The sequence below is a fragment of the Falco biarmicus genome, chromosome 9, assembly GCF_023638135.1.
Source record: "Falco biarmicus isolate bFalBia1 chromosome 9, bFalBia1.pri, whole genome shotgun sequence".
In the NCBI taxonomy this organism is placed as follows: Eukaryota; Metazoa; Chordata; class Aves; order Falconiformes; family Falconidae; genus Falco; species Falco biarmicus.
In genome coordinates, this window is record NC_079296.1 from 7,706,278 (window position 1) to 7,725,211 (window position 18,934).

At 57.0% G+C, this 18,934-nt stretch overlaps 1 protein-coding gene across 2 annotated transcripts in view; it reads right to left on the reverse strand.

The window, feature by feature from the left end:
* Nucleotides 1–253: 253 nt before the first annotated feature.
* KCNT1 (potassium sodium-activated channel subfamily T member 1) overlaps nt 254–18,934 on the reverse strand; it is a 90,617-nt gene continuing 71,936 nt past the window's right edge. Inside the window, exons 13-32 of one of the 2 annotated variants that reach the window (XM_056351573.1) lie at nt 18,484–18,634; nt 18,180–18,243; nt 17,251–17,359; nt 15,979–16,087; nt 14,995–15,144; nt 14,586–14,824; nt 12,778–12,994; nt 11,798–11,903; nt 11,500–11,672; nt 11,206–11,277; nt 10,780–10,914; nt 10,404–10,515; nt 9,641–9,742; nt 9,437–9,520; nt 8,924–9,052; nt 8,540–8,560; nt 7,465–7,768; nt 5,397–5,459; nt 2,353–2,437; nt 254–1,910 (exon numbers count right to left, since the gene is read on the reverse strand). In XM_056351573.1, the coding sequence (XP_056207548.1) occupies nt 1,790–1,910; nt 2,353–2,437; nt 5,397–5,459; nt 7,465–7,768; nt 8,540–8,560; nt 8,924–9,052; nt 9,437–9,520; nt 9,641–9,742; nt 10,404–10,515; nt 10,780–10,914; nt 11,206–11,277; nt 11,500–11,672; nt 11,798–11,903; nt 12,778–12,994; nt 14,586–14,824; nt 14,995–15,144; nt 15,979–16,087; nt 17,251–17,359; nt 18,180–18,243; nt 18,484–18,634 (2,546 nt within the window). In that variant the 3' untranslated portion in view covers nt 254–1,789. The remainder of the gene's footprint in view (nt 1,911–2,352; nt 2,438–5,396; nt 5,460–7,464; nt 7,769–8,539; nt 8,561–8,923; nt 9,053–9,436; nt 9,521–9,640; nt 9,743–10,403; nt 10,516–10,779; nt 10,915–11,205; nt 11,278–11,499; nt 11,673–11,797; nt 11,904–12,777; nt 12,995–14,585; nt 14,825–14,994; nt 15,145–15,978; nt 16,088–17,250; nt 17,360–18,179; nt 18,244–18,483; nt 18,635–18,934) is intronic. The other variant, XM_056351574.1, reaches the window with a different exon arrangement.

Consider the following 18,934-nt stretch of genomic DNA (forward strand, 5'->3'; position numbering starts at 1 on the left):
CCAGCTGGTAGTGCCTGGTGCGGGTCACCCAGGGCCTCGTGACCAGCACATCAGGAAAAAAATTAGGATTAAAATTTAAAAAAATGACCTCTTTTCCCCCTCCAACCCCATCTGGACACAGAAGGTCTTTCTCAACACCTTCTCCAGATGATGCTGGGCTTGGTATGGGTCCTACCCTGCGCATCCTCCTTCTGGGATGGGACATCTCCCCAACTGCTTAAAACTGCATTTTTAAACAGGTTATGGGGTTTGGGTTTGTTGTTTGGGGTTTGTTGTTGTTGTTGGGGTTTTTTTGTAAACAACTTTTATTGGGGGTGTCAAGAGGAATGATGGCAAATGTTAATGGCAATAAACCATTCAGTGCACAGCAAGTCCAGGAGGGAAAATTTCATGGCAATGTTGTGCTTTACAGGCTTCTCTGTAAGAAGGAAAAAACCCCCAAAAAACCACATTGGAGTTTTAATATATGGATGTAAAAGTATATAAAGTTAACAACCCAGCTAGTCCCTTGGCAGTCAAAGAAAACCTTTATGCAGCAACGTTGTAAAGTGTGCAAAAATAGATGGGAAATACATCCGGTGTTTCTGCTATCAACAGGTCTCTGCAGGTCAGCCGCTGCTGCCCGAGAACAGCTGGGCAGCATGTGCGATGCTGTGGGGTGTGAGGTGACACCTCTGTACATTCATGTACCTTGGCTGCACCATTGTGCCGGGTTATGAAGTGAAGCAAGGATGGAGGGAGCTGAGGGGGTGGGGGGCGGAGCAGGCAGGGGGTGCAGGCAGGACCTGCTGCCTTTAGCTGGCACGGGTCCAGGACCCGGGGAGGGGAAGGAGGGAAAGCCACGGGGGTTTGTCGGGCCCCAAATTCCCCCTGGAAGGAGGGGAGGGGGCTGAGCCGAGATACCAACCCACGTGTCCCCAGCCAGCCTGCCCCATCACCCCCAACCCTGGCACAGGGACCCCAGTGTCATCCCCCCAGGCAGCTCAGCTCCCATAGCAGCAGTGATGGGGGACAGGCTTGGCGGGGGACACAAACGCAGGGGCACCGTGCCCGGGGCTCAGGCTAGAGCTGGGCACGTGTGACGAGAGGCACTGCCACAGGGATGGCACGGCTTTTGGCCACCTGGCTTTGGGGTATTTTGGTTCGAGAGACGGCAAGATGCACTGGAGGCAGGGTAGCCCCTGCATGGCACCGGTGGGAGCTGGATGCCCCCCTCACTCTCCCCATCCCATCCCATCCCATCCCATCCCACGGCCACCAGCAAGTCCACTGAGTGCTCCTTACATCAGTGCCCATAACAGAAAACCAGCAGAGAATGAAGATGAGTTGGGTGAAAGAGCAGAAGTTTGGGTACCCCAGGGGATACCTGGCAAAGGAGGAAGAGGAGGGTTTTGGGGCAGTTTTGCTCTGGAATTGACAAGCCCCATCAAATGCAAATCACCTGGGGGCAATATGAAATGCAGTCCTGCTCACACAGGGTCAGTTGTCTGGTTTCAGCCACGTCCCACCAGCACCAGCGAAGACTTTCTCACTAGTTGCGGTATTCATATAAAAAGTTAAAAGCCACGGGGTGTACGACTGCTGGCTGTCGGTCTGTCCGGCTGTCCCATCCCTCCCGGAGGTCCAGGCATCCCTTCTGTGGCGCAGAGCCAGGCTGGGCATCACCTTCCGCTGGGGCAGCAGGCACCCGTGGGCAGCAGCCTTCCCCCCGGCTGGCCATCCTCTTCTTCACCGCCTCTCCCCAGAGCCCGCCGGCCCCTGGCAGGGGTGCGGGGTGCGGGGGGGCTGCTCACAGCTGGGTCTCATCGCGTGTTTCGGGGTTGCAGGAGCCCAGCTTGTTGCTGCAGCTGCTCTTGCGGCTGTGGCCATCGTTGGCCACATGGGCCAGCGGGTCGGAGCGGATCAGGTACCTGCGGGGCACAGCCCAGTTACACCGCTGGAACCCCCGCTGGTTCCCCGATGGCAGGAGGGAGCTGTGCGACCCCTAAATTGGGGTCTGGCCCATCCTGGAGGCTGGGACATGCAGGGATACCCCATCGCACCACACTGGGAGCTGCTGCCCGTGCCAGCACAGCAGCTATTAAAATAATTCAGAGTTATTTCTCCCAGTGCTGCCTGACAAAACCAGGGGCCAACCTCGGCACTGCAGGTTGGAGCAGCGATGAGCAAAGGTGGGGCTGGGGGGGGTTGGGCACCGCTCAGGATCACGGGGAGGGGGAATGGCCTGGGGAAGAGGCAAAACCCACTGGTCTGTATGAGAAATGATGGGAAGCAATGGGCCAGGGCAGCCGATGGCACGGAGGCGGGTCTGGGGGCACAGGGAGTGCTCGGGTGGGTGGGTTCAACACCTACACGATATCATTGAGCTCCAGCCGCGTGTCCGGAGGGGGATTGATCAGGACGTAGGACAAGGTGTTCTGGTGGTCATTCATCTCGTCTGTCAGAGGAGGGGAAAGGGCTGATGAGGGACGCTCAGACAGACGCCCCGTGGCCCTCGCTCCCACTGCAGCGTCCCCTGGCACTGAGGGGTCACGGCTCATCCCCAAGGACAGCAAATGGGTCCCATCACTGGGGGAGGCCATGGGCAACTGCATTGCCACTGGGAGAGCACCAAGGACATCGCTGCCACCTCCCTCCACACCTCCCCAGCTGCTCCCCCACCATGGCCTGACCCAGGGGACTGGCAGATGTAACTATTCAAAGACCCCGCTCCCCTCAAAAAAAAAAAAAAAAAAAAAAAAAGTATATCTTACCTTGGTTTAGTGCAAAAAAGGGAACAGGTTAGTCTTGCTGTGTTAGGTATAGCACAACGACTCCAACCACCGGGTCAGGGCAGCCAAACCCCCCCAGGCCGCTCGAACGCTCTGCCCACTTCTCCCCATCTTGAGTTACTTAATTTAGCATCATCCAGCAACAGGATTTAGTTCAACGATTGCTTCTTTCTCCTGCCCAAGGGAAACACCACCTCCGTGGCGTTTCAGAGCCCTCGATGCCATTCGGGGACAGCTCTGAACTACGGTGACCTCCTGGGAGGGCTCGGGGCCACCGAGAGATGCACCCATGGGTGCTGCGCAGGGCGAACGGGCGGCCTCAAGGCCCGGGGGGGAGCCCTGCGCTTTCCGAAATAGCCGAGAACAAGATCATGGGTGAAATGAATGGGGGCGCGAGGCTGCGGGCGGCCGGGGAGGGGGCAAAAGCTGTGACAAATAACACCATTTACAGACTGAGCGACCGGGTGCGGATGGACAGGATGGCAAGGGGCGGACAGACGGACGCTGGGGCAGCATGAGGAGCATAGCAGGACAGCAGCTCGCTGCAAGGCTTGTCACTGGGATGCCTGGGAAAGGCCCAGGTGCACACCAATGTTTGCCGATCTCACACAAAGGGAGCTTGGTTTGGTGGGCAGCAGGACCAGGGACCAGCCACCGGGACAGGCGTTAGCTCCAGGCTGGGGGCTGCTCCCTGCAGCTCTTCCTGCTGCTCCCACCACCACACCCCTGCCCTCCCCTGCCCGGGGTGGGGGGATCCCCTGGTCACAGGCTGCCCTGCCATACGATGGGACACAGGCTGTGTCCTGCTGTAACGACACCCATGGGTGTGCGATCACCCCAGGCAGGGGAGGGTGGTCAAGGCAGCCTGCGGGCGAGGAGTACCGCTGCTCTTCAGCCTCAGGACTGAGGTGGAAAGCTCTGAAGTGGGGCTTTTCTCCAGCTGTGACATGAGCCACAGCAGCTCAAGCCACTGCAGCCACCTGGCCTGGCATCCTTCACAGGGATTCAAACAGGTTCCCCGCCCCCCACCCAGGGCTGCCTTCACCATGCATTTGGCCAGTGTGCATCCAGATGGGCCCCAGGGCATCCCCATGGCTGGACTGCACCGGTACCACACTACAGCAGCGCTTGCAGGGGGACACAAGACCCTTGTTCTGCTGTTCAGACACCTCCCTGGCACTGCTGAGGCCACAGAGGGTGCTGCAGCTGGGCGATGCTCTGTGGGACCCCCCGACCTGTGCCGGGGTGCCCAGCCCCAGGTGCTGGCCGGAGAGCTTTGGCCATCCCAGTGCTCAGCCTTACAGCGAGGCGGGGACAGGGAGTGGCAATGCTGGGGCACGGGTGGCACACGGACCCTGGGACCTGGCGGGAGACACGGGGAGGGGGTTGACATGACGGGGGAGGCGGGGAGGGGCCCTGGCTCACGGCAGGTTTCCCTGCTCCATGGAAGCACCTTTTCCTGACCCCCCATGCAGCCGAGCCAGGCACTGCTAAACCCACCAAGTATATTGCCATATCGTCCCCTGCGGCACGGCTCAGCCCAGCAGCACCCACCAGCAAACCAAAAATTTACATCTTTTTTTTTTTGGAGGGGGGAAACCAACACTGAGATCCAGCTCCCCAACCCACGCAGCCCCCAGCAGTGATGCCACCACCTTGGACGTTCACCCCCAGGGTCTCCTGGTTTAGCAGGTGGCTAAACTCAGCCCCAGCTCTTCTGTGGGAGGGGGAGATACCAGCAGGGGTCTGAGCTCTGCCCAGCACCCACCGGCCAGCTGGCAATATACTCTGCTGGCATGGGGCTTCCATGAGCCCCAGCTGGGGCTGCTTCTCTGATGAAGGACAGAGTTTATAGGAAAATGCCAACTTTTCACCTTAAGCATGGGCTAGTGAAGCCTTCAATACAGCTAGGTCGGGCTACTGCTAACCTCTAGGCTGCTGTGGTAAAAAGGGGCCTTTCCAGGGCACTTTACACCACTGTGTGAAGGTGTAAGTGCTGCAATAACCCTGCAGGTGCCAGCAAGGTGCCCCGGGGTGTCTGCAGGATGGGCAGCACCAGCAACCTCGCTCTACCCCAGTTAGAAACAGGGTCTGCTACGCCTAAGGGTCTGCTACCCCTAGGGAGTTGTCCAGGACCACGAGCCAGGGATTACAAAGGGCTTTCCGAGTGCTGCCTTGCCCCGAGCTGTGGCTGACCCCTGTGTGCCCGAGAGGTGAAGAGGCTGGCGCAGCAGCTCCAGCGTCTCATCGCAGCACACACCAGCAGCTCCGCTGCGCTCGTCCCCCCGCAAATCCTCTCCTCAGATTGCCACAGGCTTTACAGACCAAAACGAACTTGCAGAGCAGTGGAGGGAGGGTTTCTTTTAATGACAGCTGAGGGCTGTGATTTCCCTGTAAGGATTCAACTACAAAAGGGTCCCTGAGGTTTTTCTCTCCATGACTTTGCAGAGCCCTACGTTTGTACCGCTGTTGCAGGACGGTCTTTTGTTTTCCAATGCCACCCAACAAATTAGTGCTTGAAAGGCTGGGGTATCTAAGGTGAAAACCGGCAAGGGTGTGATTTGGGCTTAGCTGGCATGATCTTGTTGTATGCTGCACACGGGACTCTCAGGGAAAGGGAATTACCTTGCAAATATCCCAGGTTTACCCGATTCATCACATCACTGGCTGTTAAATTTGCTACATCCTCTACAGAACATACAGGGAAAGGCACAGACATAAACAGAGAGAGAGAGAGGTGTCAGCAAGCCATGATTCGGCAAATACCAGAGACGAGCTCCTGCACTGCAGCAATAAAATGAGCAAAAGAAAAAGGGGAGAAGGCAGAGCAACGTGTTCTTCCAAAACGCCATGGGTGTCCAGACACTGACGGTGACACACGGTGACAATGCACAGTCCCAGCACAGCCGGCCGCAGACGTGCCACAGGGGCCAGGGAGCTGCTGGTCCCCCCGCCGTGCCCAGCGCCCCGCTCCCAGCCAGGCATTGCCCTCCCACCCCGACCGGAGACGGGTCCTGCAGCGCCCACTGCCTCTTCGCTTGCCAGAGCTCCCCCGGTTTGCTCCAACCACAATTTGCCCGATCGACGAGGAGAAGGATGCAAACTCCAACGTTAACCCAGCCAATGGTGCCCCAGGCATCCCGGTGGGGCTGGCTGCAGGGTGACCCCTCGGGACCCTCAGCTGAGGCCACACAGGCAGGGAAGCTGCCTCTGCCTTGACCTCTGCCTGCATCTGCAGGGGATGCCGCACCGCAGCCTGCCCTCAGCAGCACACGCCACGGCAGCTCCTGCCTCGGGCACACGGGCTGTTCCTCGGGTGCACCCTGTCTCCCAGCTCCCCGTATCCAGCAGCTGTGTAAAACACCTGATTGCCACCAGCCGTCCTCCGGCTTCTGCAGCAGAGCTGCAACAGAGCTGAAGAACCCCAGAAAAGCAGCAAAAACTTCTGGGATTAGGAAAAAAAGATGGGTGGGATACAGCACTGCAAGCCCTCACCTGGTGTGCCCTGTGCCCGCTCTATCCAGCTGCCAGCCGGCTGTCCTGCCTCCCTCCCCAATGCCACCACCAGCCTGTCTGCCCTCCACTCCACCCCCCCTGTTGCGCTGCATTTCTTTACATTTTCTTCTCCTCTTTCACGTGCCTGAAGGGCTGCGAGGGAGAAGTCAAGATGGGAGAGGAGGAATCCCCCTTCCCCACCTCCCAAAGTGTGCTCCCATCCCAGCTGGGGCACGGTGCCAGTCTGCGTGTGGGTGGACGGACGTTTTTCCGGGATGGAGCAAACAGGCAGCAGCACAGGATAACTTAAAAGAAAGAAAGGAAAAAAACCACACAACCACAAACCAAAAAAAACCCCAAACCAAACCAACCAAGAAAGCTGTGGGCTACAGACTTTGTCATAACCAAGGGGTGGGGAATCGTCCTGGGGGGGACACAGACACCAGCACTGATGGGCAGGTGAGAAGCTTCACAAGAAATGCGGCTGCACAGCGGCACCCCGAGAGCTGCGAGCGCCCTGGGACTGTGCGGGCTCATCGCAGCCAGACACCGGTTTCACACACAATGAAGCAAACCGCTCAGCCAGCACTGCTGCTACCGAAATGTTTTCCATGGAATAGTTTTATGAAGTCTATCACAAAAGGGGTCTGTGCCAGTTGGTGGGGCTTCACCTGTCCCTGCCGCGCTCCGGGGGGCTCTGGGGCAGAAGGGTTTTGGTGACTTGGAGTCAGTGTGTCCTGAGCCACCGTTTCTGCAGGGCCACAAAGCCGGGGGCAAGCGGGGCCCAAGAGCTGCATGGTGGCACGGGGTCCCGCTGCAGGCAGGAGGGCGAGGGTCACCCTGCTGCGGCAAACTCCTGCCTGGCCCATCCCAGAGCCCTGCCATGGGGGTGGCTGCCTGCCCTCAGCAGTGGGGGTGGCAGGCGGTGGGGCTCTGCGCTGCGGGACCCCAGCCTTGGACGCGCTCGCCTGCAGAAGCACAAGCAAGCTGAGGAATGGCGCCGCTCGGAGCTGGCCCCGGCGGTGCCTGCAGGGTTAGGCTTGGCGTGGGGGAGGGTTGGTGTGGGTTAGGCTTGGCATGGCGTTAGGCTCGGCGCGGGGTTAGGCTCGGCACGGGGTTAGGCTTGGCGCGGGGTTACCTGAGGAGCCCACGAGTAGGATGCACCACCGCAGAAGAAGCGCAACCGAACGGCACTTACCATACCCGGTGGTGGGCAAGCCCAGGTGCTTCATACGGTTTTTAACGAGCTCGGAAAGCTCCTGCCTCTCGGAGCGCCGGTACAGGCTGAGGCGCTGCTGGCTGATCCACTCAGCCGTCTTGCTGGAGTGCTTGTTGCCCTTCCTGCTCAGCCGGCGCGCCCACTGCATGCTCTTGCGCCGCAGCAGCGGGTGCTCGGACTGGTCACTGGAGCAGGAGTTCCTATGGTGGCTGGTCTTGATGCCCCAGTGCTCCTTGACGTCCTTTGTGTCCTCGCAGTCCTCAACATTGATTGAGATCTGTGACTGGAAGCCCAGCAGGTCACGGGGGGGGGCAGGGGAGAGGCATAAAGACCCTGCCTGTCTCTGATGGGGGGGATCCCACCCATGGGATGGGATCCTTCCTCTGACCCCCACGCACCCTCCCAGCACATCATCTCTGGACTGCTACAACTACTTGATCGGCAGATTTGGGCTAAGCGCCGTCGAGTGGAGTCTAACGGGCACCCGACATCTCTCACACGATGATCTCTGGGCTGCCCAAGGCACAGCCGTGCCCTTGTCTCCCTCTCTTTCATCTTACAGCCGACATGCTGCCGCATCTCCGATACAGCAATCCCCACTGGTGAGCAGGAGTTCATTAATAAAACAGTTTAAAGCATCTCTAAGAAAGTGGCAGATTGCATTTAATTAAATATTGACTTTCGGCTCCTTGTAGCTGCTTCCTACAAAGCTGAAAACAGAAGGTATTTAAACTGGAGCCTGGCTCAGTCTCCTGCTCCTTATCCCAGTTAATTACACTTCATGGCGCCAAGGACTTTGTCTTTCCAGACTGCCAAGGCTCAGCCAGCATCGCCTTTCCACAGGGATAGGCAGCACCATGCTGGCAGCGGGGTGACAGCTGGCACAAGGCATACGGTGGCTCTCAGTGGCCCTTGGTGGCCCGAGGAGCCGCTGGCATAAGCCAGCCTAGTGCTTGCCCATGGGCAGCCCCCCAGGTGGGGGAGGACCAGGGGGCGGCACTGACAGCCAGGGTAATGCCGGAGCGCCCGGTGGCTGGATGTGAGCGGCACTCACCTGTGCTCTGATGTCATGGGGCTGCAGTGGGGGAAAAGGAAGGAAAAATAAAGTGTCAGCCCAGTGAACGGTCATCCCTGCTGCGCCACATCCCACCTGCACCCCGGGCACTCGGTGCCACGCGGCACTGCAGAGCTGTGCCGAGAACATCCCCCCGCCTGCCCGCAGCCAGGCTACTGCCCAGAGACCACCACCGATACAAGGCTGCTAACAAAGCAAAGGCAGAGCTTCCCCTCCCCTCGCTCCTCCCCACCACTGCTGCAGCCAGGCCCAAGGGGCTCCATGGCCCCAGCCAGCCTCATGGACCGCATCTCTGCCAGGTGGTGATGCTCGGCTGGGACCACCAGCAACCCCTCCTAGCACATGCTGCTGCCATGCCCCTACCTCAGAGGTTGCAAACATGTGTGACTCTGTCCTGTAAATCCCGATGGGAATCTCCGCACTGGAGGAGCAGAGCTTCTGGAAAAGGCGACCGTATGTCCGGATCCACAGGTCATCTTCAGTGATCTTCATCTGAGCAATACAGGACAAGCATCAACCGCCCTGCACCATGCAGAACTCACTAAGGAGCACCTCGGGCTGCTCCTGAGCTTCACCCCGGCTCATCCATGTCAGTCCCAAAGGTGAGACAGACTCCACAGAAAGACCAGGGGCAATTTCCAACCTCAGCCTTCAGAACAGGGGCTTTGGTCCTTGGCAGCTCTTGGGCTTTTGGGCTCTCAGCAGCGCTGAGGTTCCCTGCACACAATGGAGGGGAGCGATGTCCTGGCAATGGTGCCTCCCCCCTGACTCCCCAGAAGAGGGGAACCCTCCACCCTCATGCGGAGGGTGACAGATCCCACCAGATCCACAAAGACTTGCCCTGATGGTTTCAACCCAGAGGGACTCAGCACCTACCGCACAGAGGTAGCCGGAGCCCGGCGTGGTGTCGAGGCCCAGCAGCAACCGAGTGATGGTAATCATGTAGTCCTTCACGAATGACTGGGGGGAGACATTTGGGCAAGAAACCGGAGAAAAGGTTTGCTCAGTTATTCATTGGGAGATGCAAAGGGCTGGCCACAGCTGCAGGGGTGCGGTACCCAGAGCCCGCCAGGCTCTCACCTGATAGAGCAGCGTGTCCAACATGCTGATGCTGAAGACCCTGCCAGCCGCGAAGGGCAGCCGGAACATGAAGGCCAGGTTGGAGCCGTTCTCTCGCTCTTTCTGGAAGAGGAAGGGAAGACATGAGCACACGCAGGCAAACACTGTTGGCAGAGGGCTTGTTCACATGCCTCCAGGGCATTTAGCAAAGCCAAGCCACGCAGTCTGCCCCGCACTCAAGTTGCACAAAAGCTAGAAGACTCATGAAAATGGGAGGACACCAGCACAGCATTTCTGGTGGGTGTGCCGGGAGGGAACCAGGACAGCATCCTTACACTGGGTGGAAGGGTTTTTATTACTGCATTTAAATGTGTGAGACATGGTTGAGTTTTTTGACATGGGCTGGATGTGGCGCTTTCACATGCCCCAGCATCTGGTTCAGGGGTATTTTCTCCCTTGTCAGAAGATCTGTCTCAGCACAGTGACTCCTTACTGCAGCCACAGCATTAAACCTGATTACCTGATTCAGAGGGCCAGTGTACCCAGCACAGCAGTAGGCAAAGCAGCACAAACTCCAGCCACTGAATAAATAAATACACAGGAGGAGGTAGCTAATCCGAAGATGAACTACCCTCTTATTTGTTTGCTGCAGGTTATCTCAGGCAGATGCGCACTAGCTGTGGTAGCTGCAGCATGCAGAAGAGCACAGGACCTTGAGGAGCTCAAATGTAGTCCCTCTCAGCGCTGACTTCCCAGGCCCCGTGTGCAGAGGAAGACCTCTTACCTTTTCTAGCTTGGAAAGGGCAAGAGAGTAACTGTCCTTTGCTCTGAATTGCATGAACCTCATGTTGGAGGGGTGGGTCAGCTCTGTGATAATGCTGAGGCTGGGGAAGAGCCTGAAATGGAAAGAGACCTGTTGACCTGCAGCTCACTTAAAAGTGAGAGCGCTCCCTGCATTTAAAGCTGAGGAAGACCAAAACCATCCCTGTGCTCGCCTGAGGTCAGAAATAGCTGATTAGATGCTGTTTCCTATAGCGAGCCCAGCCACAGCGATGTCTCACTGCCCGTAGCCACCACCCCAGCCACGGGCACCCTTCCCACTCTGGTCTCCAGCAGAGGTAAGTGGCCACGACGGAGCCGGAGCAGTGGTCACTCCTCACCTGAACATGGTCTGGACGTTGACAATCGTCTTTGCATCTGCCATGTAGTCCTCCTCGGCACTCATCGTGCTCTCCTTGTCCACAACCACCAGGTTGTCAGCATAGATGATGCCACACTGCAGCAAGCTGTCCAGGCTGGGCAGTTCCCAAAGAGAAGAGCGCAGGGTCAGCCCTTGGAAAGGACACAGGGAAGCAGCACGCTGCGACGCGCAGCGCTACAGCAAGCCCAAGCTGCTCCCAACCACCAGCTCTCCACCTGCTCCCATCTACCGGGGGGGGGTGACAACCCAAGAAGCCAAGGGTGGGATCAGCTCTTATAGTACCAACCCTGGGGCTTCTCCAGGGATGACCTAAAAGTCTGGACTGGGCTCAACGCAACACATTTAGGCAGCACCGTAAGTCACAGGCACACGTGCAAACACCTACTTGTCGATCGTGCCCTCCATGTAGTAAACCATAGGGAAACAACAGATGGCTTCCAGAAAGTGGTGCTCAGGCCTGGAGGAAGAGCAACAGAGAGCAAGGGGGTTCAGCAAGTCCATGGGGCAAAGATAGACAGACACAAAACTCACGCAGGACTCCCCAAGGGCCAACATCAGCTGAGGTACCCAACGGTGGCACTGCCATGCCCCCACACTCCCATCCCCACAGTATGAGATGCCCATAAAAACACAGGGAAGGGCTCGGGGCAATGGAAAACATCTGCGGAAAAGTACTTGCTTGTTGTCCAGCAGCAACACGATGGGGTTCAACTCCTTGCGGGACCGATAGTATGCACGAAGGGGGACAATGAAGTTATACAGCCCGTTCCCAGCTGTCTCTGCCGAAACGATAATCAGTTTGTTCTTAAACCCGTAGGCTTTGGCATCTTCAAAGCTGTTGTGCTTGCAGCCCTGTGTGGTGGAAGGCAAGGCAGGAACTCAGTGTGTGGCTCGCAGCTGCCCACCCACCACGCACAGAGTCGTCCCGTTCCGGGGAGGCTGCAGCCCCCGGCAGCCGCACGCAGCCCCCGTCATACCTTGTCCAGCCTCAGGCAGCAGAACGGGGCTTTCTCGGGTAAAAGGTGGCACAGAGTCGGGGAGCTCCCAATGTAGGGGGAGTTGGGTGGGTAGCCTTTGACATACCTGCAGCAGAGAGACAATCCAGCAGTGTGAGGACACGGGGAGAGCTTTCCACATGTGCAACACTCAGATGCTGGGAAAAACATTTAATAGAAGCAGCCCAAGCGCATCGCTGGCAAACGTTTTGCAAAACTCTCCTGCGGCAGCTGGAAAATTTCCAAAATAGACATATTTAGGAATCATTTTGGCTATGCAAAGGATCATGAGATTGTAAATATGCAACGTTCCCAGCATGGCTGGAGAAGGTACAGATAGGACTATTGAGTGCAGTAGAAAAGAGACGGGCCAGCAAGCTCCAGGAGAGGAGGGCAACGCTGAGCCATAGAAAAAGGCAAAAAACCTCACAGTCCATTTTTAGAGTTTGTTTTGGTGAAGAGCTATTTAAAAGACAAAACCCACCATTTTTATTGAGGGAATCAGAAGCAAAAATTTTCACTTAAAGTGTAGCTAAAAGCGGCCATGAATTAAAAGCCGATTTGTGAGAGTTTGCAGATACTCTGTAAACTCCTCACATCGCTGTGACAGCATCCAAACAGGTAACCAGTTGTATTTCTAATTTATGTGCAATGAACGGAGAACAGGATCCTCTTCACGTCAGTGAATGAAAGGAGGCAAGAGGACTGATGCACAGCCTGCCCATCCCCAGCAGTGTCTGCCTTGGTGCAACTTGCTGATACCTGGATGAAACATCTCCAGAGAAGCCCACAAGGCTTGTGGCCAAGCAGCGCTTGCCCGTGTTATGGATGCTTGTGTGCTCACACAAAAGCCGAGGGGGCTGAGCCGGAGCCTCCCTCGGGCACCACTCAACACCCATCACTCACAGCGGTCCCTGTCTCTCTGAAACAAGGGACAGCTCGACCGAAGGCGGGCGACTCACTCCACAACTGCTGACCCTTCCTCGTCTGACTGTGTCATCTCATCTTCCGACTGGTCGCTGAGCAGGTCGCAGGGCAGCAGGGACGAGGTGTCAGCCAGCTCAAGGACGGGCGCGATGCTGGGCCGGCGGTTGCCCGAGCCGTTCTCGGCCGGCAGAGCCAGCTTGCTGCTGTTAGCGGGGCGGCACTCTGTGTTTTGCAGGTCCATGGCTACTGTACCTGGACACGGCGGGGAAGGAAGCACAGCAAACATGCTATAAGGAGGTGGAGAGAGCTGCCTCAGCAAAGCATCGTGCCCTTGAGCCCTGCGCAGGGACGAGGTGGAGCACGCAGGGCCATGCACCGTGCCTGTTCAATACAGCCCAGAGGAAGCTAAACCATTTGTAGGCAGGGGGGGTGCAGGCAAAGCATCCACCAGTGACATCCACCTGGGCACTGCTGTGTGGAGCATCTCCCTGAGGTGACAACTCAGCTACTCCCATGGTGGGCACAGGCTGCTGGCCCCGGGGCCTGTCACCCTCTCTGTCCCCCAGCTGTGACCACCTCCACTGCACCAGCTGAACCGCTTGCCCACCTGCTGCTCTTGAACCTGCAAAACCTGGTTTTACCATGGTTTTTATTATTCTGATGTATCTCAGAGATGACAACCCTCCAGCCTAATCTACCTGCAGATCTTTGCAGGCTCTGGGAGATGCAAGCCAGGTTAGGAAGAAGCTGATGCTACTGTGTTTACCCCTCGCTGGGATGCTGCCGTCCCCATGGACACTCCTTCAACCTGCTGGTCCTCAAGCCCGCAAGGAGAGGCAGGTGGGCAGCCCCCAGCACAGTGCATCACCCTCAACCACCTTCTGCATCCCCTTCAATCAGCTCCACATCTTTACATGGAGCAAGAGAGGCTTCTTCATCCTGTCCTCCAGCAGCTTCCAAAAGTCACACATATTTCAGGAATATTGACCTGGGCCACCAAGTCACCATCAGAAACCCCCACCGAGGCTCTCATCTGACTGTTGGCCAAACAGTGACTTTCAGATGCTTGGGAGCGCAGGGAGTTTTGCAGTGAGCAAAGCCCAAGTGCCAGGCTCGCTGGGCACCCCTGCCCTGCTTGCTCCCACACAGTTTCTCTCCCTCTCATTACTCTTCGCCAAAGGTCCCTCTGCAAACGAGTCGTGTAACGAGAACACTGACAAATGCTGTTCAGCAAAGCGCTTTGTGGCTTGGCAGGAATAATCTAAGCAAATTGCTGCTCATGAGTACAAACGCATAAATTATTTGCCTGAAATATAATCTGCTCGTGTAGCTCAGCCTCCCCAAACTTCGCTCTCCCCAGATACAAGCTGGAAGTAATGACTCATGGTATTTTGTATTTGCGAAAATGCGCCACTCGCCGCAGAGCCATCTATGCTCTCCATCGGGTTGTGAATCATAAACGTGATTTAGGATGCGGCCAACGACATTTATTCTTCCAGCCAGGGCTTGGGGGATTTACGCAAACACCCTTAATGATAATGGACATCACAAGCTCAAATAATGATACTTGAGCTTGTTGAGAGCACCCAGGGTGCAAGGAGCAGCGGGTATTTCACTGGTGAGACAACTGGGACAGGGGATGGAAAAGGATTTCCAGTGGCTTCAGCAAAATCCAGGTGGAGGGGCATGGCAAGGAGTTTGCAAAAAGCAAAATAAAACCAAACTTGGGGAAGGAAATGAAACCAGACCCGGGGAAGGAGATGGAGCAGTGCATGCAGGCTGCTGCCCCCGCTCCTGGGGAGCCCCAGTGTCCCCCTGCCCTGCCAAGGCCCCACCAACTCACCCATGCTGGCGATGATGCTGTGCACCGGCAGGCGGGATGGACCATCATAGGTGCCTCTCCGCGCAAAGCCCTTCTTCTTCTGCTTCTCCTCCTGCTTGAAAATGAAGGCAGAGTTCTCCTCCTTGGTGATGTTGATGTAGAAGCAGGTGTCGGATGCTGCCATGATGTGCCGCGGGCCGGGATTCAGCAGGATGCTCTTGTTCTCCTCCCTGCGGATGCCGATCAGGCAGACGCCGTACCTGTGCCGGGAGCACGATGTGGGCATTCACAGCTGGAGAAAAGCCCCTTCAGGGCTTTGTCCCTGCACAAAGGCCCTAGCACTGCCCTCCAGCCCCAGCCCTGATGCCCAAGGGACAAAACCTGGCAGGTATGTCCTGCCCACCCCTGCCCGTCGCCCCCCTGCCCTCACTTCTTGTGCGCGTGGAAGGCAGCGTAGGTGAAGCTCTTCCCCTCGTACTCCATGAAGAACTTGCTGTCGCCCATCCGGATGTGGTAGACCTCGTTGCCCGAGCAGCGCCCATACATCCGCTGCCACTGCTCCGGGGACTCCTGGCCTTCCCTGCAACAACAGCAGCAGCATGCCAGGATGGGACCCCCGGTGCTGGGATGGGATCCCCACCACGGTGCCAGGACAGGACACCCCGGTGCTGGCGCAGCCCCTGGCACAGCATCCAGCTCCCCAGGCACAGCCGCATGGCAGGAGTGCTAATAAGCGCTGAAGCTGCCATTTAGACCAACCAACAGTGGTGAGATTACAGCCACGCGCCTCCACAAGCTGTCGGCGTTTGCAGGCTGAGGACAAGCTTGTTTTAATTTCTAAGTGCCTTTTTATTTAATGAGGGCTCCCAGGGGGGCGCAGAGGCAGGGTTCAAAGCCTGTGTTGGCAAACAGCTCCGAGCATGGGACAAGAGTCATTTGGCAATGACATTTTGTAATTCTTTTGATGGCGCTTTACCCAAAATTCAGACATTTCTGCCTGGCTGAGGAGTGCAGGACCCACAGTGCCGCTTTCCCAGGCTGGCAGAGCTCCTTCCAGCTGTGCCATACATCAACCTGCCAAACAGCCTGCGGGGTCCACATCTGCACCAGCTGTGAACGCACCCTCCCGCCAGCAGGACCATGCCAGTATAAAGAAAACCTTTTTACTCCCAGTCTCTGCAAAGGTGGTGTTGGCCAGCCCACCCACACTGCTATGTTCCCCCTACAATACTGGCTTTTGCTCCCAATCCAGCTGGGGGTCCTAGGTCCCATCTGTGCTCCCCCAGCCCCCCCGGCCCAGCCCCCTCCCCTCTCCCCCTGAGCTCAGAGCCCCGGGTTCTGCTGTCCCTCCACGCTTGGGCTGCAGGGCAAGGGCAGGCAGGGACAGGCAGGGCAGCATGCAGGCAGCACTCACTGGCCACGGGATGTGTGCACCAGCAGTGTGATGAGGGTGGAGGTGGCAGGGCAGACGCAGTTCAGTGCCAGCATGGCGTACTTGCACTCCTCTTCGCAGACGACGTGATCTGAAAGGCAGAGGGGACCGTCATGGCAGGGAGGTAGATGGATGGAGTCCTCAGCCAGCAATGCCTGGGTATGCAGTAATATTGGGGTGGTGTTTGGGGCTGGGGGCTTCTTCTTCCTGCCGGTCCAGGAGGGCTTTCAGCCAGATCAACAAACAGCCCGTGGGGAACACCACGAATGGGGTTAAAACAGGGATGCAGGATGGAAACCAGCCAGGTGGACACCAATCCACCATCGCTGTGTCCATGGGGACACACATCCAAGCACGTGTGGGACAGGTGAGCCCACACACAGTCCGGCCCAGGGCAGCCTGGAGCCAGCTCTGCCCTGGCCCCAGGCATGTTGCTGCGGGTTTTAGTGTACCTCATGATAAAGGGGCTGACGGCCCTAAAATATCTCCTGGCAATGAGGAGTCTGTCCTGGTTTCAGCTGGGATAAAGTTATTTTCTTCCTAGTAGCTGGTACGGTGCTGTGTTTTGGATTCAGGATGAGAATAACCTTGGTAATACACTGATGTTTTACTTGCTGAGCAGTGTTTACACTAAAGACTATTCAGCTTCTCACCCCACCCCACCAGCGTGCAGGCTGGGAGCACAAGAAGCTGAGAGGGGACACAGCTGGAACAGCTGACCCAAACTGGCCAAAGGGATATTCCAGACCATGTGACATCATGCCCAGTATGTAAACTGGGGGGAAGCTGGCCAGGAGCCGCTGCTCGGGGGCTTGCTGGGCATCAGTTGGTGGCTGGTGAGCAATTGCATTGTGCATCACTTGTTTTGTATATTCTAATCCAGTAGTAGTAACAGTAATAGTAGTAGTAGTAGTAATAATAATAATAATAAATAATAATAATAAATTAAATAATAATGATGATAATGGTAATAATAATAATAGTTCTCCCTTCTGTTTCTGTCCTATCAAACTGTCTTTATCTCAATCCACAGATTTTACTTTTTTTCCCCCCAGTCCTCTCCCCCATCCCACTGAGGTGGGGGGAGTGAGTGGCTGTGTGGTGTTTAGCTACCTGTCAGGTTAAACCACAGTTTAACAAGTCTCAACACCAGGTCACGGACTCCTCTGAGATGGAAATACTGCTGGAAACATCTGTGATGGCAGGAAGGACAGTCCGGACCAGCCAGGCTGCTGTGCAGCCCCTCTGACTCACCAGCAAACTTGACGTGAAACTTGTTTTCAGGCTTTAAGATCTGAACGTAAAGAGGACAGTTTGGAGCAAAATCTTTCACAGCCCAGGCTCTCAGGATGGTCTGGTGGTCCTAGGCAAGGAGAAGAGCAAGAGCTACTTGTCTGACAGCTTATTTTCCCCAATGCTTTGATACCTGGGATGAACTGCAAAGCACCTGGCCACCGCGGAGATGTACGGCAAGAGCTCCTCCAACGCTCACTGCTAACGGGGGAGAACAGCCCTCTCCTGCTCCCCCAAACCCAGCACCCCTGGGAAATTGGGACAGCAGAAGGAGGATGAGTCCACAGGGGCTCAACTGGCGTGTGCTGCTGCGTGTGCCCATGCCGTCCCTGTGCCATTCCCATGTTTCTCATGGGGACCCTTCGGCAGCTTCATTACAAGCAGAAGTGCCCAGTGCCAAAGCAGGGAAAGGCCAGGCAGCGCCTTGGCAGCAGGGAGGGAGCACAGCACCCCTTGCTCGGCACATTGGCACCTGCAGAAAAGCCTGTCGGAGGGACAGGGCTGTGCCGGCTGAGGACAGCACAGGCAGGCAGGAGCCACTGCCACAGCATGGGAAGCATCCCTGGCACCAGCCAGCAGCCGGAGCTGTCACCGGGTCTGCCACCACCTCCCTCTCCCTGGGCTCCAAACCCAACATCTTCCCAGCAAAGTCCCTGCCTGGGCTGGAATAAGGTTGCATAAGGAGAGGAGGTTTTGGGGTGGACTGCCAAAAGGATTGTGGGGTACTCAGCCCCCGTGGGTGCCCAGGGGACAGAGCTCAGTGCTCAGCCCCATGCTCTCTCCTGAGCTGCCTCCTGTGCCGGGCAGAGGCAAGAGACAGTGGTCACCCCAGTCCCTTCTTGCTGAGAAATGAATAATCTCTGACTGTGCCGTCCCTGTGTCCGGCTTACCGCCGCGGTGCGATCCACCTCATTTCGGCTGCTGAGAATGAAGCAGGCTTCGCCATTGTCCATCCTGCAAACAGAGCGCAGTGACACCGTGAATCGCATGGGCCGGCAAAGCTGGGCATCTGCCTGTACCAGCCAGCCCCCTCCCAGCCCCCAGTGAAGGCATGCCGGGATGCCCATCATCATGCATCTGGGCTGGCATCACTGGGGACCCTCCCCTGCGGCTCCAAGGACTGCGGGCAGCTCAGCAGCGTGGCAGGACCAGCCTCGCCGTGTCTGTGCAGCATGTCCACATCCCTCTGCTCACTTGGCTCTCATGAGGTCCTGGTCCTTCAGTGCAGAGCCCTGGAGGTAGATCACTCGCTGCGACCACAGAGGGATCTGCAGAACCCTCCGCACCTGGATATCCATCTCTGTTGGGCAAAGTATCACCACGTAGTAATCCTGGAAAAGAGAGGCTCGCATGGGTCGGCAGGCTGGTGGTCCTGCACACGCCTGCCGCAGTGAGCCGAACCACAGGGGTGCGCTGCCTAGGCAAACAGCTCCTCTGGGGCTTCTGATTTTTGCTGGTGGTGTGTGAGACCCCTGCCCGCGCTCCAGGGTCCTGCAAGGGTCTTGGGAAACACATCAGCATCTTCTTCACGCCATTCTGCATAACAAAGCCAATGCAGGCACATCTGACTACAGAACTAGGGAAGATCTGCACACCCACAGCAAAGCAGAACCTCTTGCAATTACTGCAATGAGCAGGATTTTAA